The sequence below is a fragment of the Lactuca virosa genome, chromosome 4 (assembly GCF_052849685.1).
Source record: "Lactuca virosa cultivar CGN04683 chromosome 4, Lactuca_virosa_CGN04683_v6, whole genome shotgun sequence".
Lineage (NCBI taxonomy): Eukaryota > Viridiplantae > Streptophyta > Magnoliopsida > Asterales > Asteraceae > Lactuca > Lactuca virosa.
In genome coordinates this window covers 160,085,346-160,110,587 of record NC_136429.1, presented here as the reverse complement: position 1 = coordinate 160,110,587, position 25,242 = coordinate 160,085,346, and the positions used below count along the sequence as shown (strand labels likewise).

Genomic DNA, 25,242 nt, shown 5'->3' with positions numbered 1-25,242 from the left:
AATGGTCGTTTTCACTGACTAGTCCGAACTTAGCTGCATTGATATGTTGTTTTGTAAAATCTATAATAAATCACAGAAAAATAGTTAGGCCTAGTGTAATATACCCTAGGAAAGGTATTGAGCTGAACGTTCTAGATATGAAATAATATTCTGGATTGAAGGAGTTTAGCGGGAGAAAAATAGGTCTTGAACAGACTGTTTTTTTGGGATTAAAAGCTAGAAATTAGATCTAGGGATTAACTAGTTTGGATTATAGGTTTAGATTGCTTATTAACATTGTAAAACACTTATACAGGGAAAAACAGTAAGTGGTTTGATTCCTTGGAGCTTGTGTGATTGCTCGTTGAGATTTACATTTGATTTGAGGTGAGTTCCTCACTACATGATATTGAAGTTATATATCATTTGCTTTAGCTCATATATGATTATAGGATATATATATATATATATATATATATATATGTATATATATATATATATATATATATATATATATATATATATGTGTGTGTGTGTGTGTGTGTGTGGTTAGTACTAAGCTGTATGGCATGTATTGATAGTATGGGGTATATTGGGCTAAAGGAAGCAATGTCGAGACGGTTGACTGAAGGCAAATATAACGAGTCAATAGACTGGATGCGGTAATGTCGAGTCAATAGACTGAAGGCGGTAATCTCGAGTCAATAGACTGGAGGCAGTAATGCCAAGTCAATAGACTAAAGACAATAATGTCGAGTCAATGGACTGAAGGCGGTAATGTTTAGTCAATAAACCGATGGTGATAATGCCAAGTCAATAGACTAAAGGCGGTAATCCGAGTCAATAGACTGAAGGAAGTATAATAGACTGAAAGAAGTAATACCAAGTCAATAGAATGAAGGCAGGAACTTCGAGTCTTTAGTGGATGCTCATTTATTGACTAGTTCTTAAACTTATATGTGTGGTTTTATTCTGTTGGTTTACCTGACCTATATGTTTATATTATCGATTGGTGGTTTGCTAGATGTAAATATATGTGGTATGTTTGGATTACAAATCGTTGGCATGTATGTTTTATTTCTGTGATGGGTGTAAAATATGTATACTAATGTATAAAGTTGTGTTGGAATTCACTAAGCTTCGTGCTTACCCTTTCCCTCCTAAAATTACTGTTTCAGCAACTGCATGTACTAGTAAAAGGAAAAGCATAGCTTGGCTTTGCACATGGCACGACTTGATGATTTTTATAAATGATGATCTCATATCTTCTTTTATTTCTGTTGCTTGATTGTCAGTTTGTGAACATAACAAATTTTATTAGTATGATTGTTAAGGTTAAACTTAACGGGATTTGGTTAAGTAAAAAATGATTGAGATTTTATATTAAATAAACGTATTTATTAAAACTTTGAATTTATTGTAATTTTTTGTACGTTACAAGTGGTAGAGTACTCACCTCAATTTTACAGTCTATCCTTCGATGAATTCTTATAACCTATAGAAGGATTATGGAAGACCTATATATAATAAGATATATAATTAACTCTTGATATGCTAATTAGGTTACTACACCTAACTATCTCTTTTAAACCTTTAAATATTCATAATATGGTCGTATATAATCAAGGGAAACATTCAAATGATCCTTTAATGACCCAAGGTAAAGTTAGGAATTTATGTGAGTTCTTATAGGTTAGTGTATGAGTACTTGTGTCTTTTCCAAAGAAAAACACACTGACCATATTAATAGTAGGTCACACCATTCGACCAAAAACAACAACCTACTTTTCTCTATCTGATTTCACACTTCAAACATCCTTTTCAATACCTTTTATTGACTAAGATACATTATATACTTAATTACATATGAATTAACATTCTTATGTCATCAGTAACATCATAAAACCACAACTTAAATAGATCATTTCAAAAACTCTATTTTCATGCTTTAAAACTTTGAAATGATCACTAGTTTGGGGGTTTCACCCATGATTTGTATCAAATATGATACTAATTAAAATATAATTATATTTAGACCTTAATAACATGATTAATTTACAACATAATTATTTAATGAGAGATGTGTCTAGTTATGAACTCAAAAACTCCATTAGAGATTATAAATCCACCATTGATTTGGTTGAGGTTTTTGATGCTATGAATTGGAGTTTGTATTGGTAAACTAGCATCCAAACCACATTGACTTAATCCATAAATTGAATTCAAAATCCACAAGATCTAGTTATGGATTCATGAAATTAAGGTTTCAAACCTATAATTAAAGCTTTATAACTTGATCAATGGCCAAGAAGATAGACTTTCATCATTAGATTGGTGTTGGAAATATGGAATCTAACAAAGAGCTAGATATAGTCAAAAATTACATCATATAATTCATATTTGAATTATAATTATAACATCTAGAAGCTTAACAAACTAATATGAAGATACATTATACCTTCCATGCTCCCTCTTCTTGATGACAACTTAATGTACTCTCAATTCTTCAATGAAACTCGATAGATATCCAGTTTTCCTTCAAAAACCCTTCTCCCTCTCTTTTTTCCAGCCAATCCATGTTCAAATGAAGGAGAATAAGGAATTAGGAATCTTAGATTTCATCTTTAAATAACAAACAACTTTGGTCCCTAAATTCTTAATTTTTGACTTTGATCCCAAAATGATATCGACTACATTGTTCCACCAAGAAACCCCAACTTATGCCTTTAAATTTTAATTTCTTAATAATTATGTCAAATCTTTTTACTAAGTTAAAACTAAGCTATGCAAATTTGAAACTTTTACTCCTTTTAATTCCAATTGCCATCTAATGGTACCAAATAAACATCTATCTTGTATTATACTAAATTACCCTTGTTTAGTTTTTGGACCCAAACTAGTTAAGATGAAGTCAAACTTATGTTTCTAAGGTTAGTAGTTTAGTCCTTAAATCTTATCCATTTAATTTTGTTATACCTCTCTATAAATCTTGGAAACTTTTAATTATTTAAATTATTTTTATATTTTATACTATTTAGTTGATTTAATTTAATTTTTCTCAGAATGATTTCCTGAAAATATTAAAAACATAGCCCTAAAATAGAGGAGTTACACACGCTAATTCAACCCCTTTTTTAAGGTCATGATCTATGAATTCCCTATATATAACACTTAAAGCTTGATGGTCATTTTAATCTCATTAGGCAATGGCTTGTTAAGACTAAAATAGTAAACAATATGTATTTTATTATTTACTATTTCATGGAGAAATACATTAAAGTCATAGTTCACATTTACGAAATCCATATCACTGAAAATTAAGATGGTACATTCTGTGTAGTTTATGATATTTAAAACAAAAGTGTTTTTATAAGGGCTTTTGACATAAAAGTCCTTAAGTTTGTCAGGTTTTGTTGGTTTTGTCCCTGTGACAATTTTTTGTTCGTTAATGTCCAAAATTTGCCAAGTTTTTTTCATTTTTGCCCATGCTACCTATAATAGTAGGTGTACAGGGACAAAACCGACAAAATTTAACAAAATTAAGGACTTTCATGTCAAATTTTGAGAACATAATTAGGATAAAAACATATAAGATTTGTAAACTTAAGGGTTTTTTTTGCAAATTTGAAAAAGATACTTAGGGTAAAAACATAAAAGATTTGTAGAAATGACAAAAATGAAAAAAATTTGGCAAATTTTGGACATTAATGAACAAAAAATCGTCACAGGGACAAAACCAACAAAACTTGAAAAACTTAAGGACTTTTATGTCAAAAGCCCTTTTTATAATGTATGTCCATTGTCAAAGACCTTTCATCATCATCAACATGAATATCCGTAAAAGTTGTCATCCTAAAAAAAATTAAATTTTATTGTGATGATTAGGATTTCAAATATCCTATCACCTTTCAAATTTGTAGAGGAACGTACCTTAATCAATGTCCTCTGTAGTTGATCGAAGCTTGTCGACAAGCGCTAGAACTATGTTGCAAACCTTTTATGACTATTTTATAATACTATAAGGCTAAAGGAATTGTAACCCTTTTAGATTTGAAGAAGTATAAAAGTATCTATAAGGCTAAAGGAATTGGAACACATGAGGCAACATCCTATGTAGCAAGGGCATATGAGGCATACCGGGCCCCACCCTTAGCATCACCAATTTGGTGTCATTCACGTCACATACTTGTCCTCCCCCCCCCCCCCCCCCCCCCCCCCGCGATAAAATTCTAGGTGGAGTAGGGCTCCGTTTGATACACATCTTTCCAGATTCAAACAGATCTTTCTGGCTGAATGGACCGGAAAGACTGTTTGATTTGCACAAAAAAATGGGTCTTTCCCGGTAAGATATGTCTTTCCCAGAAAGCCCCAAAATCATATCTTTTTGGCTGAATGGGCTGGAAAGACAGTTATGCACCAAACCCCGCATATGTCTTTATTTCTTGGATTATTAATTTTTTTTAAATAACCTTTTTAAATTTTTTTTATTGAATTATTACTTTTTTAATGTATTATTTTATATTAAGAAATATTATTTTAATATATAATATTTATATATTAATAAATATTATTTTATTGGATTATTAAATTATTTTAAATAATTCTTTTTTGGATTAATTCTTTTTATTGGATTATTATATATTAATAAATATTATTTATAACATATAATATTTATATATTAATAAATACTACCTTATTGGATTATTAATTTCTTTTAGTTAATTTTTTAATTCATTTTTTATTGGATTAATTCTTTTTTTTTTGGACAACACCACCACCATCCTAATTTATTTTAAAAAATCTCATCCATCCCACCACTATCGGACATAAAACGGGTCATTTTTCATCATTCAACACAGTTAGTCAGATGTATAATCAAACAATATGGTTTTTTTCCCACTCAGAAAACTTTCCCAGACAACACTTTACGATACATCACTTTCCTAGACAGAAACTATCAAACGGGACTTAAGTGAAACAACATGTGGCTATCGGGCATCAACACCCCTTTTAGCAAACGACATACCATATGTCACACCTGCACATCATTAACGATTTTGTAAATAAATAGCATATAAGTTAATTATAACCGGTGAAATCACAAGTAGACATATAAAACCAATATGTACATAAACAAATTCATCGGCAGTGTGAACAAATAAAGTTGACCGAAATAAATCAATAGCAATAATGGCTTGTGGTATCCCAATTTTTTCGAAGTGGAACTCGACACTCCCTAAATAAATTTTATTAAGACGGTCTAGGTTCCGTGAACATATCGACTTGCAAAGAGAAACAAAAGAAACAAAAGGGTGTAATGCCTATTTTGTTTCATAAAACAACATCAAGCATACCTAAGAGTCTGACATCTGTCGCGCTTCATTCCACGCGTCTAACTCCTCTTCCCTTTACATACTCGCTCCTTCGCCTCGTTAATTCATCACCATCCCCTAATTAATCGTACTATCGTACACCAAGACCAAGTCATCACCGTCAATGGCGGAGCACCAGCAGCAGCATTATGGCTACCAACAACATCAGCAGCACCACCCTACCGACGCCTACAAGGGCCGATTCCAGCAAAACGGCAGCCAATCTACTTCAAAAGTCTTAGCAGTCCTCACTCTCTTTCCCATTGGTGGAATCTGCCTCCTCCTTGCTGGTCTCACTCTCACCGGAACTCTTATCGGTCTCGCCGTCGCCACCCCACTTTTTGTGATTTTCAGCCCGATTCTAGTCCCGGCGGCGCTGACCATAGGGTTGGCGGTCACGGGATTCCTAGCGTCGGGAGCTTTTGGAATCACGGCGCTGTCTTCCCTGACCTACATAGTGAACTACTTTAGGAAGATGAGTGGCGGCGGTGTTGGCGGTGGCGCGTCGATGCAAGATCCGTTGGATTACGCAAAAAGGAGAGCTCAGGACACGGCTGGATATGTGGGTCAGAAAATGAAGGATGTTGGTCAGAGGACCCAAGAGGCTGCTAGGTCCTGATCAACCCTGTGTCGTTGGTCCATCTCAAGCTCCGTATAATCTATGAGGTTTCTTTCTATCAACGGGTCTAGAGTTGTGTCGTGTCTGTAGATTCTAGAGTTTTCACTTGCTGTTTTCGAGTTGATGTTTTTGATGTTGCTTTTATGCACAGTTGAATAAAATAATAATATTGTGGTTGTTTTTTGTACTTCACTTATGTTTGTTCGGAAGTCGGAAGTCGGAACTCTAGTAAAGGCCGACACCGTAGGCGACGGACAATTAATGTTCTGTATCCGAGCCACCGCTTCCAGAAAATCAAGTGTTTCTTACTGTATAAGAGTCTCCTTCCTCGATAGAATTTTGATGCAATTTAAAAATCTCTGGAGATTAAGATATGAATCTCCTAAAATCTAGTTGAATTTGGCATATAATTGCAAAATTAGAGATTAATCTTTCTCGTCAACGAATAGTAGTTCCAATATAATGGAGAGGACGATGGTAGAATCGAACCCGGATAATTGAACGAATTCCAAGAGTTTTTAGCTTGCATTCGCGTTGTGGCTACGGTTTCTCTATGGAACTAGACTCTAGAGCTTGTTTCATAGTACAAGCTTAATTTAGATGAATCCTATTTGGATCGTGACCATATATGTTTTACTTATAACTGATCCTTCAATGGCAATAGTTAAACTTGCACTACTAGAAAATAGAGCGATAGTTAAGCTTGATTTATACGGTAATTCTAGTTTTCATTGTTGTGACTGATTTGAAGTCGTGAAATTTATCTATGGATTCCTAAATTTAGTCTGCGTCAAATAATTGTCATGTTTCTAGAATTGGAACTATTAGCTTTCCGATTCTACCTTCTCGAACCTACAAAACTTTCGAATAGTTACACAAAATGAACGACTTCATATTGTCGTAATGAAAAAGTACTTCCTGGAAAAAGTACTTCCGGAAAATATGACGGAGATTGTTCGGATTAGCATATTTTGATTGTCACCTAACAGGATTTCTTCAATCTGTATGATAATATATCATTCTATCTTTCAGTTCATCATTTGAAAAGATGGGCGTCTTCATATTGAAAGATGATCTAGTGATGAAATGGAAAGAGAGTAATTGGAAAAGAATGATATGGGCCGGAAGAGAGAGGCTCTTGGATATGAAAAAGAGTTAGAAAAATGACTCTCCACCCTAAAAGATTTCAAAGGATTTTTTTTAATATAAAATGCAAGAGGATTTTTAAAAATCAAGTATAAAGCTAGTATATTTCTACTAGCAAAAAAAGCAATCCTAGGTTAATGTCAACAACTTGTCGTTAGGTCTCAACCTTAAAAAAAATATTTCTACTAGCAAAAAAGCAATCCTAGGTTAATATCAACTTGTGTTGTTCAACTTGTCATTAAAAATAGGTCTCCTTTAATCTTTGTAACCTTAAAAAAGTGTATAAAACAAGTTTAAAAATCAAGTATAACGCTAGTATATTTCTACTAGCAAAAAAGCAATCCTAGGTTAATGTAACTTGTGTTGTTCAACTTGTCGTTAAAAATATAAAAAAATAAATAAAAGGTGTATGTGACGGTTTAATATGTAACAGTTCGAATAAAATATCTATTTAGTACGCCATCAGTGGTGAACTCAAAACAAAATGTTGGGAATAGCACATCTAAATTTTAGGAGTAGCATGCTGGAAAAAATTACACTGCATCAAAAAAAACTCAAAAATCAAAAAAAACTCAAAAATTTTCTTCTATGCTTAAAACTTTTTAGAGGTAGCAAGGGCTACCACAATCTCCTTAGTAGAAAATACAAAATATATATCTAGTTCGTAATTAGTGGTGAGGCCAAAACAAAATGTCGGGAGTAGCACACCCAAATTTTAGGGGTATGCGGAAAAAATTACACTACACCGAAAAAATTCAAAAAATTTCCAAAATGCCAGAAATTTGAGGGGTAACACAGGCTATCTCAAGCTCCTTAGTAGAATATATACTGATTAAGGTGCTTGATAGACTTGGAGAAGGCATATAATATTTTCCATAGGGAGATTATTTGGAGGACCTCGAAAGCAAGAAGGTTTCCAAAGAGATGTCATGGCTATTCACGATAAGTATTGTAGGCGAAGCTCATTAGATATATTTGTACTACTAACAATCTGAATATCTATTTGAAGCAGTCATTTTACTCACATGGATGTGTGATTGCCGACATCTACATCTCCATACTCCATCCTAATTGGATATTAGGGGTATGTCAATGTTTCTATTGTTATGTGCTTATCTACACAGAGGAAACCTTATAAGATTCAATTGAAATTCATATTTATGAATATATCTATGTGGTAGGTGTAATATCCATTTTCAGTATTAACCTTTGGCATTCAAATTATATAAGTTGTGATTTTAATTGGCCACAACGCGGTGGTGCAAGCACATTTCGGTGTGGCCACGTCATTTAAGTGGCGTCACAGTTAAGGGTTTGTCACGGTGCAGTGGGCCTGATAGGCCAAAACCATAGAAGCCTCAGGGTTTGGGCTTATTTAAGGCACACTTCCCTAGGGTTTCGGCTCATTCATCAGTCTCCACTCCAGAGAACATCCCCCTCCTAACCCTAGCCTCCATTTTTCTCTTGTGTGTGTTTTATGATCTCTTTTACGAAGATCTAATAGGAAGAATCTTAAAGCTAGGTATTGGTGTGAGATTCATTGGTGTTCCAGCAAAGTAATCATCTTCCGGAGCTTTTGTGAGTTTAAATGCATTTTCATTCTTAAATCTAGGTGTTTGTTGGTTTGATGGTCATTTCTAGTCCCTTGTTTATGTCTACAGTTTAGGGAACTCCAGTACCTTGTGGTTTCATTTTGTTGCTTTTGGACTTTGTCTTTGGTAGAAATGAGCTTGCATGTGTTCTTGGTTAAGTCGTGCACTTAGTTTTGGCTCTTTGATGGATTTTTGGGCTTAGGGTTTTATTTTGTGGTTGATTCAACCATCAGGATGGGTAAAGTTGGATATTTTATCCATTAAGACGATTAGGAGTTTCAGATCTGATATTTGGAACGCTTGTCTTAAGGGATTAAGTCAATAATAAGAGTTGATTGTTTTATCGAAACCACGACGCGATGAAGGGTATGTCACGACACGGTTTGCGTGAACCCGCTGCGACTATTTTTTCGTCTGGTGACCATAGTGCGGCCATATAGCTAGTTGGACACGGTGCGGGGTACTAGTGGTTGACTGTTGACTATTGACTGTTTGACCAAGTTTAACCTTTGGTCAAACTATAAGTATTGAGTTGTAGAATGTGGTTTAACCTCTGTCAGGAGGTTCGTGTAGCTGATTTCATGAGACTTCGGGTGTTAGTCTTCCATCTTGTTGATTCAAGTGCGTTTTCTCATTATACTCATAGATTGTAGTATGTATCCTTGTGTTTTAGAATGTGGTTATGTTTTAGTATACTCTTAGGCTGGTAAATCAGCTAGTCAGTTGGATGTGGTGTTGAGTTTTCTGTTTATATGTAGTGTGTGTGTGTGTGTGTCTATATATATATATATATATATATATATATATATATATATATATATATATATATATATATATATATATATATATTATATATATATATATATATATATATATTGAAAGATCTAGTATGCTAAAGAGTCATATTAAAGTGATATTGCTAATTAACATATGATACTAATGGGTCACACTAACAACTTGATACAATTGATTATTTATTAGAAATTGATTTTAATAAATATTTAATAAACTCTTACAATTAATTGGGAATTATTTATTTCTTAGAATTAATAATTTTCTTTAGCAAGTAACATAATAGATATCATAGGGTATGATTTATTAAGTTATGTACAACATTTTAGACTAGAAATGCACTTTTGTCTTTTACCAAAAAGTTAAGGTTTATATTGTATAAAATAGTTTATAAAATTCACAAACTTTCTATTTCTTTTATTAGTCAAAACTATGACTTCCTATATGCTAGACAAGTCATGGGCTTTTGATTAAACAAATGGAAAGTAAGACATGTCTAAAAGCATGAGGGAACACTTAGACTTTAAGGGACATGATATGATTAAAGTGCTAAGGACCTAAGGATAATGAATTGGCTTTATGAAGTGAGGGCTTTCATTTTGGGATGCAAAATCTAAAATCCTCTCTATCTCTCTCATTCTCTCTTGCTTTTGAAGATCAAGAGTGCAACTTACTTGCATTTTTACTCTCTTGAAGTTCATAATTTGGTTATGAACTTTAAGCTTAAGAGTTTAAGAGTTTTACAAGACTAGCATCTTAAATCAAGTTGAGTTCTTGCTGGTGTCTCAAAGGTACCACATTCTCCATTATCTTCCAAGCCTCCCTTATAGGATCCAAAGTTTACAAAGGTTGTTAAACTCTTCTATTTACTTGATGTTTGTTTTCTTTCCAAACTTTGCAAGAAGATCCATGGTTGGTTATAAACTTGTTTTATGTTGTTCATAATCAAAGTCTTCCGTTGCTAAAGTTTATGTTTTTGAAACTAATTTTTGAATAAAAACCCAACAATTGGTATCAGGGCCATCATTGAAAGTTTGGTTAGATTTTATGATTTTTGGAAATCTTAGTTTTTGGAAAATACGAATAACTTGTTTTTTCAAGAAAATGAGTTCATACATATTTTCTCTGACAACTTAATGTTGGGGTACAAAGTTATCCATGTATAACTTTGTAAATGGTTTGACTTTTGAAGACCCACTTGCATGTGGTGCTTTAGCCTTGTGACATGAGAGATAGAGAGAGAGACATGTAAACACCTCTATATAAGATGGGTTTATTCCACATGTAGAGGTGTGCTTGAGAGATGTAAAATTGAGTGTGTAAGTGTGTGTTATTTATGTAGATTTAGATCTAGATCCCTTTTTGTAACACCATACATAATCGAATGCATCTCTTAAACACCAAAATCACCATGTTCATTGTGCGTTCTTTAATCGTAACATTCGTATTCGAAGATCATCATGATTTTTTGAAGAAACGATCCTCGGTTTGGCTAAATTTGTCACAATTGGAGCATTTATGGTGAGTCTCTCTCTATGATCTCTCTTAATCTTGATGATTCGTGCGTTGCGTTCTTGATTTTTGATCATTTGACTCATTGGATCAATTTTTTTGAAAAACCCAATTGTTATGATCCAATATATTTCTTTCAATTGATCTTGTTCAAAACCAAAATTGTGATCGGTTAATGTTCATCAAATTGAATTCAAAATCCCGATCAAAAGTTTTAATCCATTTCATTCATTCAAATCCAAATGTTACGATATGTTTTCTGTTTATTTATTCGAGTTTTTAAGCCCAAATGATAACAATCTGTTACTATTCATAATTCATACATTGAGCCCAAAAGTGTTTGATCCCATATCTTAAAAGTTGTGAGCCCAATTACTTCTTAAATTCATTCAAATTAAAATCGGTGATTGATAAACGATTCTAGTCATCATACGACTTTTCACACCGTGGTACGCACTTGATTATTGATCACAATTGTTCTTACGATTTCATCTCATCATTCTTAACAATCATTTGTTGTTGATTGTTAATCTGAACTTAGAAATCAATTTCATATGATTTGTGTATGATGAAATCGGTTTTATTCCTATCAAGACTTAGAAATCGGAAATTGATTCTTAGATCTTATAAATCTTGGTCAAGAACACTTGAATGGAATGAAGAACAAGTTGAAGATTCATTGTTTGATCTAAAAATCGATGATAAAATCGTGAATTTGGTGTTTCTTGCACTTTGATTTCGAAAAGTCAAACACTGTGAAAAAGTCAAAGTCGATATTTAAGCGATGAATTGATGAATTGGTAGATGAATTCGATACATACAAGTTGTTTTGTGGCTATTAATGTCGAAATCATACTTGATTTGGGGTTTAATTTCGAAATGGGGGATGTGTTCTTGTTCTTGACATCGAAGGCTGAGATATGAATGTCGTTCGTTACTTAAGCACTGATTTGGAAAACGAAATGGGTTTCTTGGATTAGTTCACGAATTGATGATGACGAACAGATGGTTTGGGGATGTTTGATCGAATTTCGAAGATATCAACTGGATTTTGAAAGCGAATAAGGATAATATTGGATTTCGCATGTTGTGAGATGATGTTTAGATGTCGATGCCTGAGTGTTAAAAAACGAAGCCTTGTTAGTCTTGATATTGATAGTCAAAGGCTTGGAACCAAGTCAGGATTCGTTGTCAATGGTTAAAAAGTTTCGAAAAAATGATGTTAACTAACGAATTGAAAAGGCGAAGATTTTGGTGATTTGCGACTGGAACAATCGAAGGAATCGATGATTTGGGAAGAGGGCTGATCGAATATTTGGAGTTGTGGATTTCGTTATGTGGTTAATGAACTGGGAAGAACTGGTTTTGATATCAAGATTTTCGTTACCTGATAACGAAAAGGAGATGGATTGTGATTTCGAAAATTTGGGTTGGGGAAAAATAATGAATCGAAGGATTTGGTGATACCGGGACTAACGAAAGTTTGAAGTAACTGAGTCACGAATTGATAATTTTCGTCAGCAAGTAACGAATTGGGGAAGAAAACATAAAAGTTTTGAAAGTGGACCCTAAAATTTCGAAAGTGTGACACTTTAGTCTACATTCGAAAGTTGGGCAATTTTTCGCAAGTCTCGATGAAATAAGGCAGAAGTTTCGCATTTGGTCCTTGCTGTTTAGAAAGTTTGACAGATTACACCCAACTTCGAAAGTTGGATTAATTTTCGACATTTTGGGACAAAAGGCAGAATTTTCGAAAAGAGTTCCTGAAGTTTCGAAAAGTTGACTGCTCTTATCCAAATTCGAAAATGGACTGATTTTGCTGAGAAATTGAAGAATATGCATTTCAGGCCCCTGCAGTTAATGCGAATTGACGTTGTCTACCCAGTTTCGAAAAAGGGGGAGAGTTTCGCATTTTTGGCTGTTTTGGGCGCACCGGGTCACTGCAGAATTTTGAAATTGACAATTTCTACCAATTTTTGAGAAATTTTGTCAAAGGCGGTCCGTGAATGAAGCTAAAAATTGAAGATTTTTTGGATTTTCCGGATTGAAGCAAAAAGTTTATGCCACATGTTAAGGGGGAGTTTTGGCAAGAAAAATTCTGAATAGAGCACGCTCTCTTTCCTTGTTGGTTTTATAATCGAATTTCAATTATAAAAAGGGGGAGAAATTTATATGGAAATTCGAAAGTTGAATTTTTGATATTACACGAACTTGAAGACCGAAGTGACCTCGAATATTTGAAGTTTATGAAATGATTCGATTGGAAATTCGGAAGTGATTTCGGTTCATGATGGTTTTGGAATTATTGAAGATTTTTGGGGTGTGTTTTTATGCTCAACTTTAGGGTGATTATTTGGAGTTTGAGAAGCTCTTGATCATTCGTTGATGCTCGGTTCGTATGGTCTCACATCCTACAACCCAAATTGAAGAATCATGGAAGAATTGAAGATTTGAAGTTCATCTCTACATGTGTCACGCTTGAGGATCAGATCGCGTAGTTGCTCGATTTTGGAAGATTTGAAGCGGGTCATCCATTCCTAACTTTGAGCGGGAGAATGTTGGGGTACAAAGTTATCCATGTATGACTTTGTAAATAGTTTGACTTCTGTAGACCCACTTGCATGTGGTGCTTTAGCCTTGTGACATGAGAGATAGAGAGTGAGAGAGAGACATGTAAACACCACTATATAAGGTGGGTTTATTCCACATGTAGATGTGTTCTTAAGAGATGTAAAATTGAGTGTGTAAGTGTGTGTTATTTATGTAGATTTAGATCTAGATCCCTTTTTGTAACACCATACATAATCGAATGCATCTCTTAAACACCAAAATCACCATGTTTATTGTGCGTTCTTTAACTCCGCAAGCCAAACCAAAGCTCATAAATCACATCACTTTATAATCGTTATTTTTATGATAAACGTTTTCATGCATATTTTGTCATTAAAATTGTCTTAGAAAAACAAAGGTTGTTTGATTTGTATGTTGATATGTATGATGTACATAAACTAGCCAAGGACCTTTGTGTTGTTGTGTTTATTGTTTTGTTAAAAAATGCTTGTAATAATTTATTTACTCATATGGTATGTAATAAATTAAATAGATTAGTTTTCTTGGTTTATTTTTGTAAGTAGTAGATTAGTTTTTAGAAATAATTTATTTGTATAAAAATGTAACAAGAAATGAAGATAGAGCCATTTGTTGAAGACAAAAGGGTGGTTTTCGCAACTATGAGCATGAGGTGTGTGCAGGGAAAATGCAACCTTTCTGCAAACTGTTGCAAAAGTTGTTGTTGTTGCCAGTTTCCCTTGCACCTGTTCGACCTAATGCAATCTTGTTGGGTCTAATAGTGTTGCGTCCTTAGGCTCGGTCCTTAGCCCACTTTTGTTATCCGGTTTGGGCCTGTCCAACCGTGTTTGTTTTTATTAGGGTTTAGTATTTAAGGTGCATGCATGCATCCTTTGTCAGTAGCGCTTTAATTATTATTCTGATTATAGTACTGTAAACCCTAGCTCGCCTCTACAGTGGAAGTTCTTAATCGAGCTCTGCTGAGGCGTGACTACATTTGAATCATTAAGCATTATTTGATTCTATATCGTGTTGATTGTGTTTGTTTGGTTTTATTGTTTAACCTGTTGAAGATCTAATCGATCTAAGAGTTTTTCAACTCATCAATTGGTATCAGAGCAGGAGATTGTGTAATTCATACACATCTCTTCTGTTGAAGAAGATCTTAGGGTTTTCCGCTTTGATTGATATTGTTAGAGTCGTCATTCACTATTGACGTAGTTCTTTAAATATTCGATCTTACCCTAACGTTATTTACAAGTCTGATCTTAAGCAGGTTTTTGAACAAACATCGTCATGTCTATGGATGATTCTCAGTCTAACCCAATCAATATCTCCAACAGCATAGGATCGACGACAAGGATTCCTATACTGTACACTCAGGATTATGAGGTATGGACTCATCACTTTGAAGATTACATAATTGGCTCAGAAGACAATGGATACTTGATGTGGGAGGCGATCACTGTAGGTCCATTCGCTCACTCAAAATCTTCAAGAGTTGTTAAAACTCAAAAAGAGTACAATCAACTCATCAGTGATGTGAAAGATATTCCCCAAGATGAGAAGGAAAAGTTTCAGTGCAACATCAAAGCTTTAAGAATGATCAGGTTTTCTTTGCAATCAGACACGTTTCGGTTAGTAAGCTCATGCACAACGGCAAAAGAAATATGGAACAGATTGAAGGAATTGTATTCTACGGATGAAGATCTTGAGCATTCAATCCAAACATTGTTGCTCTCAGAATTTGGTGACTTCAAGCAGAAGCCAGAAGAGAAGCTTATTCAAACCTTCAATCGCTTCAATCATCTCCTTAGTAGGATGATTAAGCATGGGATTTAAAGGAAAGTCATTGAACAGAAGGTGACATTCATGAATGGCCTTAGACCCGAATGGATGGCTGTGGTGTCTATTGTGAAGGCTCATGAACAATTCAAGAATTATTCTCTAGCGAAACTGGTGGGAATATTAAAGTCACATGAGAGTGCTGTGACTAAAGAAACGAATGTGGTTTCTAGCATGGGTTCCTTGGCCCTAATCTCCAAAGGAAAGAGTGCTGCTGAAGAAGAAGAAGATTTGAATCTCTCTGAATATGATCTAACAAATAAAGAGTATGCTCTGATGGTGTCAAATCCCAAGAAGTTCATCAAAAGAAGGTTCCCAACAAATAAGAACCAAAACTGGCAAGGTAGCTACAGTGCCGAGAAAGCAAAGGAGGAACCGAAGAATGTTTCTCAGACTGAAGAACCAAAGAAGGAAGTAAAACGTGGAGGTGACTCAGGGATTAATTTGCACTACTGCGGAGGCAAAAATCACTTCGCCGGAGATTGTATGCTGAGAAAGATGTAAGAAAAGAATGAAGATTAGGACGAGGAAGCGAACCTCACACGACGATTAGAAGAAATCAAGAAGAAGAAAGTTGGATCTAATAACACCATGAATGCTCTTATTGTGCAAGGAAATATTGTTGACGATGAGTTCGGAGGTGTTGAAGTTTGGTCCACTGATTCAGAATATGAAGAAGTGAGGAAGCCTACTCATGGCATGGCTTTGTTGGTGAAAGAAGAGGATGCTGCAGGAAAGTGTTTGATGGTGACTTCTGGGGTGTCACAAAAGCGAGGCTATGCCACTGATGGAGAACTGGATGAAGCGAAGAAGCGTGAAGACAGGTGTTTTGCAGCGAAACCTGTCAGTGAGCAGATCAACGAATGCGATGAGTTGATCAAGAAGGTACAATCTATTCCTGTTTCCTTACAAATTCCCATCTCAAACTATGAAAAAGAACGAAATGGATTAAAATCTAAATTTTCTAGTATAAGTGGTAGTTTAACTCAAACTCGCGTCACAAACTCTAACCTAACTGATCAAATCAGCAGGGTATCATCAAAGAGTGAGGAGAGGCATATGTGGATTGAGCAGAAGGAGAAGGAGTTGATTAGGTCTAGGGATGAAACAATTTATTTGCAAAGAGATAATTTGAAGCTTTTGAAACAACGAAATGTTTTTTGTTTAATTGCTAAACAGTTATACACCAACATTACTCAATTGCATCTTGATTGTGAAATAGGGAAGAAGATACATCGTATGATTTTACCCTTCCTTGAGTTAAAGGAGGACGAAATCGATGCCGATGCATATAACTGTGAAAATGTTATTTCTTCTGGTGATATTTCTCCTGCTTACAAAATTGGTCTTGACAAAATAGAGTCCTTCATTAAGTCAAAAGACCATAAGGACATGCTCAAAAATTTGTTGGATGAAAATGACAAATTAAAGATCAAAACCGAAACTGTACAGAAATTTGACTCTTTGAATGCCAATTTGAGTTCAGAAAATAAAATTGATATTGAAAACACTTCTGAATTCAATGAGGATGATGATATGAGTGTAATATCTGTAGAAGATGAGGTGGATTGTTCTGAGTTTGTCAAAAGCGAACCCGAAACCAATAAAAATCTTATTTCTAAAAATTCTGTTGAGTTCGCTCGTTTGTCCAAAGACAAAACCAAAGTCCTTAAGGAAAAGGCTGTTGTATATCAAAAAGTCCAAACGACTCCAAATCAAGTTTATGCAGTTCATGGAGTTACTCAGCAACAGACAGCCGAACTGACAGCATTAGTAACAGAAGATAATGCTGATGGTTGTGATGAGTTCTTCTGGTCAGCACCGATTGATAACGCTGATGAAACAGTCGTTCTATCCACGAAAACATCATGGAGAGTAAAAGGAAGGTATGTGGCAGAACCACTTAATGATCCTACAAGCTTTGATGTGCCCAGCACAAGTGGTACCAAAACTCCTTCAGGCGAACCGATCATGATGTCAAGCGAAATCTCTTCACTAAAGAGTGAAACTCATGCTCAGAGACCGAAGAAAAAGGCCAACATCCACAAAAATCCTAAACAGGTGTTAGAACGAAAGCATCAACGAAATATGAGATACAAGAAGAATCTCACCGAAAGGAAACAGTTTTGGCGTTCTCAAAACCCTAATTACGTTCGCTATGAAAAACCCTCTAAGTCAAAGGAAGAAGCAAAAGCAAACTCATCTTCTTGTGCTCAACATAATGAAAACAGTTGAAAGAAGAGTTTCGGTCCCCAGACTCAAAACAACCGAAAACAGAGTATCAGTCCACAAAGGCACAACAACCAAAAGAGAAGTTTCAGTCCTCAGACGGACAACAACCGAAAAAGAAGTGTTGGTCCTCAAGATGAGAGAAACCAAAAGGGTGGTTTCGGTCCTAGACCAACAAATAAGAGGAACCGAAGGGAAAGTAGTTTCGGCTCTCAACCAAGTAAGAGCAATGACCGAATGCTTAACTCTGCTCCCAACTCTCATCTTTCTCATTCCGATCCTCACTCACAGAATGATCGAAAGGGAAAAGGAAAGCTCTTTCCAGAAATCGCAAAGAAGACGTCGTTTAAACCCAATTTCGAGAACCGAAAGTCTACCAACGTCAAATTTTCAAATTCTAAAACTGAACCTAAAGTACTCAAATCAGATCAAATCAAAGTTTTCACCTTAAAAAGAAAAGACGAAACAACCTTAATAAAAAGGACCTTTTTATTTGATGTTTCTCTTACAATTCCCTGTTCTATAAAAGGCTCACAAGGACCTAAGAAACTTTGGGTTCCTAAATCTGCTTAATTTTTGCAGGTAATTCGTGACGAGCAGTTTGACGATGAATGGTACATAGACAATGGCTGCTTGCGTCACATGACAGGAAGAAGGGAAGAGCTGAGGGAGTTTCGGTCCTTAACAAATGGTGGAAGTGTCAAGTATGGCAATAATTCTTTTGGCACAATTAAAGGATATGGTATGATAACCAATGGCGAGTTCTCAGTAAGAAAAGTGGCGTACGTTGAAGGTTTACAACACAACCTTATCAGTGTTTCTCAACTGGTAGTCGGTACCGGGTTAAAATTTTCGTTCGATGACGATGGCTCATAGATTGTTGAAAAGAAGACAAACAATATTCTGCTGAAATCAAAGCGAAAAGGAGAGATGTACCCTCTGAATCTCAATCCCATACGAGGGAAACCAGCAATCTGCTTACTAACGAAGGCTCGGTCAAACGAAAGCTGGATTTGGCACCGAAGACTCTCCCATCTCAATTTTAAAGACATAAACAAACTGGTGCTTGGGGATCATGTTCGAGGTCTTCCTGTTCTAAAGTTCGATAAAGAACACATGTGTGCTGCATGTGAAATGGGAAAGCAAAGTCGACAGAGTCACCCTTCTCGAGTCAATACAAAAATTATTGAACCACTTGAATTACTTCACATTGATTTATGTGGTCCATCTTCAATAGAAAGTATTGGCGGTAACAAGTATATACTTGTCATAGTGGATGACTTCTCTCGGTTTACTTGGGTGTTCTTTTTGAAGCAGAAATCAGAGGCCACTCCCAAACTTAAACTCTTTATCAAGCAGATAGAAGTTCAACTACGGAAGATAGTTCGAAATATACGGAGCGACAACGGGTTGGAGTTCAAGAACAAAGACTTTGAAGATTTTCTTGCAAAGAAAGGAACAACTCACAACTTCTTGGCTCCATATACTCCACAACAGAATGGAATTGTCGAAAGGCGAAACCGATCTTTGTGTGAAGCAGCCCGAACCATGCCGAGCTTCGCTTCTCTACCTCTATATTTCTGGGCTGACGCCATTGCTGCTGCATGCTTTACACAGAACAGATCTTATCTCAACAAACATTTCTCCATCATTCCTTATGAGATCTTGAACAATCGAAAGCCTAACGTAAAGTTTTTTCACGTGTTCGGTTCAAGATGCTTCATCTTCAATTCAAAGGGGCACCGAAACAAGTTTGAAGTCAAAGCAGACGAAGGAATATTTCTGGGTTATTCCTTAACCTCCAAAGCATATCGAGTTCTCAACAAGCGTTCAAAGAAAATAGAGGAGACCTATTATGTTACCTTCGATGATATCTACGTCAAGAAACTAAAGACAACCGAAGGCTCTGTGGAGGAAATATTTCCAAAATCTGGTCAAGTTATGGTACCAATTTCAAACCACTTTGAGCAATACATGCTGCTATTTGATGGACCAGAAAAGGCTATTCTCTCTGAATCTAAAGCTGCAGACAACAAGGTAGATAACTTGAAGAAGATAATCGATGATGCTGTGAAGAAAATGGCAGAAGAAGAACCAATAACAACCAAAAAGCCAGACACAAGCAAACCTCCAACAGATAGTTCTCATATTCAGGGGGAGGGTTTGTCCTTTCAACATAACCAAAATTCACCATTGCAGGGGGAGAGCTCATCATCATTCATTCCAACCAAAAATCGAGTCCAGGGGGAGAATTCTGAGCCTGAGACTAAGGAAGTATCTTCATTCGAGGGGGAGAATGCGAATACAAACGATGACGATACTCAGTCAGAATTTGAAGAAGAAGTGAATGCTGAACTGGATCCCTCATATGATCCTAGTTACCCTCCTCTCACCAAATGGACCAAAGATCATCCACAAAAACAAATTATTGGTGATTCGACAGAAAAGGTTCTCACACGATCACAACTGAAAGCGAAACAAACTGCACTTTTCTCTAAAGTAGAATTTTGCATGTTTAATTCGTTCTTCTCCAAAGTCGAACCAAAGACGATCAAGACTGCACTAGATCACTCTGATTGGGTACAGGCGATGCAAGACGAACTCAATGAGTTCGAGCGAAATAAAGTGTGTAGACTGATTCCAACACCAAAGGATGCTTCAGTGGTTGGATTAAAGTGGGTTTTCAGGAACAAGATGGATAAGGAAGGAAATGTAATACGCAAGAAGGCACTATTGGTTGTGAAACGTTACTGTCAAGAAGAAGGCATAGATTACGGAGAGACTTTCGCTCCAGTAGCAAGGCTAGAATCGGTTCATATCTTTCTCGCCTATGCTGCACACAAGAACTTTGAAGTATTCCAAATGGACGTGAAGTGTGCATTTCTAAATGGCGAACTGGAAGAGACGGTGTACGTGGAGCAACCACCGGGTTTTGTGAACGAGAAGTATCCAAATCACAGCTACATTCTGGACAAGGCAGTCTATGGTCTCAAGCAAGCACCAAGGGCATGGTATGAAACTCTAACTAGATTTCTCAAAATGTCTAAGTTTAAACAAGGTTCGGTTGACCCAACCTTCTTTCGCAAGAAAGTGGGTGACCACCTTATGATCGTTTAAATTTATGTTGATGATATCATCTTCGGTTCCACAAATCCTAGCTTAACAGCTGAATTTAGGAAGTTGATGGAGACTAAATTTGAAATGAGCTCAATGGGTCCTATTAACTTTTTCCTTGGCTTGAATATAAGACAGGGACCCGAAGGCATTTTCATTAATCAAGAGGCTTACACGAAGACCTTGATCGCCAAGTTTGGAATGATGGGAGATTCGAAAGTAAAGGTTCCTATGGCGTTTGGCACAAAGCTAACACCTTCTCTGAAAAAACCGGCCGCTGACATGACTCTTTATCGTCAGATGATAGGGTCTCTAATGTATCTAACAGCAAGTCGACCAGACATAATGTTCTTTGTTTGTTATTGTGCCAGGTTTCAAGCAAATACACGTGAACCTCACCTTCTAGCTGTGAAGAACATCTTTCGGTACCTGAAGCGAACCTCTTCTCTTGGTTTATGGTACCCTGCCAAATCAGGGTTCTTTGTCCAAGCATTCTCAGATGCTGATCTTGGGGGATGTGGACTGGACCGAAAGAGTACCACTGGAGGATGCCAAGTTCAAAAAGTCATGCCTTCCTCCTCAATGGAATGGCCTCTTCACTCTTCTCTTCAAAGGGATTTCTGAACGAAGTGCAGGATCTGATGGTGCTAGCAAGTCTTTCATGACTCTGCTTTATGGGTTGTACCATGGTGTCAATCTTGATTATGGACTAGTCTTGTGGCTTCAACTTGTCCAGAGTTTGTCATCTTCTTCTCGCCACACATAGATTTCATGTGCCCGGTTCTGGACGATTATAACTCAATGGGTTATGGAGCGTTATCATGTTCCTATCATGGCGGACTCACTGCTTTCCTCTATTGCTACATTTCATACCACCAACATCATTATCACTCATCCGTCGAAGTTTCTCTTCGTTGGCTCCATTCCTGAGACAATGTATGCTTGTGTGTCTCCTTCGAGCAAGCTTATTCAGGAGTACAAGAAGCTTCCCTCTTCTGGTCCAAGGGAAATAACTCCTGAAATGGTGAAATCTATTGAGGAAGCAGACAAACCTGCTAAACGGGGCAAGAAGCAAGAAGCGAAAAAGGGGGATAAAGGAGGTCAAGTATCAAAGGTCTAGACTCCAAGGAAGCGAAAGTCTGAGAAGGCAGCACCTTCCCAGCCCAAGCAGAAGAAGACCAAGAAACCTGCTAGGAAGCTTATTCTTCAATCATCAAGCGACTCAAACTCCGAGTACGTGCCTACTGGTCATAAACACCCTATTTCCAGCGAATCTGAGAGCGAAAGCTCAGATGATGACAGTTCGGCTCGTGGTGGTACTCCACCTCGTTCGCCTACACCAGAGGTACACGTTCGCTCCAAAGCACCTTCTCCTCCACCTGTTTCCATTCCTATTTCCTTACCTCCCATTTTCCCTATCATCACATCACAACCTTCCTCTACCATTCCCATTCCTACACCTATTTTCTCTGAAGCTACAACTACAACCACCACTGGAGTTCCAACCAACGTATCTGATACGGGGGTTCGTTCTTCAGCACCCGAAACCCCTGTTACCACCAAACCTCTATCACCTACCCAATCCACAGAAACCAATACCGTTCTTGGTGGTGAGGACTTGGAGTTTGATTCTACTTACTTCAGTCCTTATCGTCTCCAAAGCGATGATGATGAAGACACTCCTCTCACCAAGCGACATCTCAAGGTTGTGACTGATATGATTGATCAGTTACTTTCTTCGTCCTCTGCTGGTGCTTATTCAGAAGCTGCCCTCAAAGCTTTGTTCTCTTCCGTAGTCAAAGAGCATGCTACCTCCATCTCCGATGCTGCAAAGGCTATTGATGCCTCTACCTCCCAATGCCAGAAGGCTTCGCTTGCTGTTGAAGCCTCAACCAAAGACTGCAAGGATGCGACCGCAAAAGTCGAAAAACTAATATCTGAGGCTCAACTCTTTTTGGATTCTTTGCAAGCAGCTGCTCAGAAAAACGCACAAACAGTGCACGCATCAGTTGACACTCTCACACGTTCCCTGGAGGCAGAGAAGACACAAATTGAAGTGGCTCGAAAAGCTATTGAAGCTGCTAACGAAGAGCTTCATACTAAAGTTGATGATCACTTAACTCAGCTTGAGGCCGAGCTTGCAGTCGAAAACAAAATAATGGATGAGCTGGACAAGCGAACTTCCCAGCTCAAAATTCAGAACTTAAAGCTCCGAACCGCAACCAAAGAGCTTGATGATTTAAAGTCTGAACGAGAGGTGATTCGAAGCTCCGTGGGTGATGTCCATTCAATCTTGTTGCATCTCCTGGACGCCCATGACTCCATTTTGACTATCTCCATTCGACGCCACTTAGCTGAGAAGCTACAACCTGCTTTGGATATCTTAAGTAGGATTGAGGGTGTTCTGGAGACTAGTGTTCTTCCGAAACAAGGGGGAGAAAAGGTTCCACATGGCAAGGCTGGCAAGGCTGGCAAGGCTCAACCTCAACCCCCTCCAGAACCAAAAGCTACTGTTGGACCGAAGGATAATGTAGCTTCGGTCAGTAATAGGGAAAAGAAAAAGAAGAAGATTGGAGAAGACGATGAAGATGAATATGATGATATTGAAGACATCATGAAAGGGAATCCTTCTAAACCTCATCAGAAATTCAAGCCTTCTGATCAAGAGATTCGGGAGAAAATGAATCTTTTGGAGAAAGAGTTGAAAGAAAAAGAACTCTTAGAGAAAAAGAAGTCCATGTTTCCGGAATGGACCATTGAATCGCTCCGGAGGGAAGTCATTGATGAACCGAGTACTCACTGCCTTGAACCTGTTATCTCATTTGGTCTTGAGAACTCGAAGGATGCTCAATTCGATATGCCAATCACCCGAAAGGCATTTATCTTCCATTGCTTTGACTCAACGGCTGTCGTTCCCTCTCCAGACCCGAAGGTAGATCGGGATTTATTGGAGTTTTATCTGGAGTTTGCTCAGCCACATTACTTGACATGGAGCACAAAGAAGATTACAACGGTCAAGGTATTGAAGCCCTTTTCGGCTGGGAAGTTTATTAATGTTAAATTCAAAGTAACCCGAGGCTCAGATAGCTCGGTCCATACTATTTCCATGGATGATCTACCAAACGTGAACCCGCACGACTGGATACTCCTCAACAATATTTTATTGTCCAATCCTCAGGAGTATCAGCCGATCATTGATCACGTCAAGCGAATGCTTGTTTGTTACATTCACGAAGTAGCAAAGATGGATCAAGAAATCGCATCTGCCATTCACAAGCGAACTACGATAAAACCGATTGGAAGAACTGGAAATGTGAATGCGATGATCAAGGGCAAAATCGATCCTAAGTTTCATACAGTGATGTTCATTAGGGGTGAAGGTCAAAAGTGCCTGTTCGCTCTTATTGACAAGCACATGTTCTCCACTGCTTGCTTGGAGCACATTTTTGAGATCATACACAGGTGTAATCAGAACAGTGAAGCTGACAAGAAGTTGTTCACCGATATGCTTCGTTGGTATATTCAGTTTCGGCAGACACTTCTTGCAATCATCCCTCGGCTGTTCAAGGTTGTGAAGCAGGTCAAGGTTACTCAACCGAAGTAGTCTCTCGCCTCTTTTGACGCAAAGGGGGAGATTGTTGGGTCTAATAGTGTTGCGTCCTTGGGCTCGGTCCTTAGCGCAGTTTTGTTATCCGGTTTGGGCCTGTCCAACCGTGTTTGTTTTATTAGGGTTTAGTATTTAAGGTGCATGCATGCATCCTTTGTCAGTAGCGCTTTAATTATTATTTTGATTATAGTACTGTAAACCCTAGCTCGCCTCTACAGTGGAAGTTCTTAATCGAGCTCTACTGAGGCGTGACTACATTTGAATCATTAAGCATTATTTGATTCTATATCGTGTTGATTGTGTTTGTTTGCTTTTATTGTTTAACCTGTTGAAGATCTAATCGATCTAAGAGTTTTTCAACTCATCAAACCTTTTCTGCAACCTTTTCTAAAAAATGTTGTATGTTGCTGAATTATTACATTCAAGAAGTTTTTTCAACATTTTGCAAGCAATGTGTGTTTTCTCAAGAAGTGCTTCTACAACAACATTACTGGAAGATTTTTGGTCCCGTCAAATGTCCCTTTAGGAATGGACTAGGCATCTATTGTGTTGGCTCACAAAAATATCATTAGTTGGTTATGTTTATGGACATATGTTTTATGCATGTTTGTATTGTTTACTTTGATTCAATTATTATGTATGGTTGATAAATTAGTTTTTCACACGCTAAAATAATTTTGAACAAAATAACCATCACATTAAGTTTGGTTTTCAAAATTTATAATGTGGACATAAGATGTAACAAGTAATAGTTTTAAAATAAAATTTGGTTTTATAAAATGTTAATAGCAATAAATTTTGACGTACTCAATTATATGTTTTAAAATAGTGATTTTTGTAACTTATACAAACTCCAAAATATAAGTA

The 25,242-nt window shown here is 36.7% G+C and overlaps 1 protein-coding gene across 1 annotated transcript; it reads left to right on the top strand.

Annotated features, from left to right (window-relative positions):
* The first annotated feature begins 5,340 nt into the window (after positions 1-5,340).
* LOC145168585 (oleosin H2-like) lies at positions 5,341-6,138 on the top strand. The gene has a single exon (XM_079087364.1). It carries the CDS (start codon positions 5,476-5,478, stop codon positions 5,968-5,970), a length of 495 nt encoding a protein of 164 aa, XP_078943490.1. The 5' UTR covers positions 5,341-5,475; the 3' UTR covers positions 5,971-6,138.
* Positions 6,139-25,242: the final 19,104 nt, after the last annotated feature.

Bases quoted from the DNA above. Each gene is read 5' to 3' on its own strand.
- LOC145168585 (XM_079087364.1), top strand. From the start codon at position 5,476: ATGGCGGAGCACCAGCAGCAGCATTATGGCTACCAACAACATCAGCAG.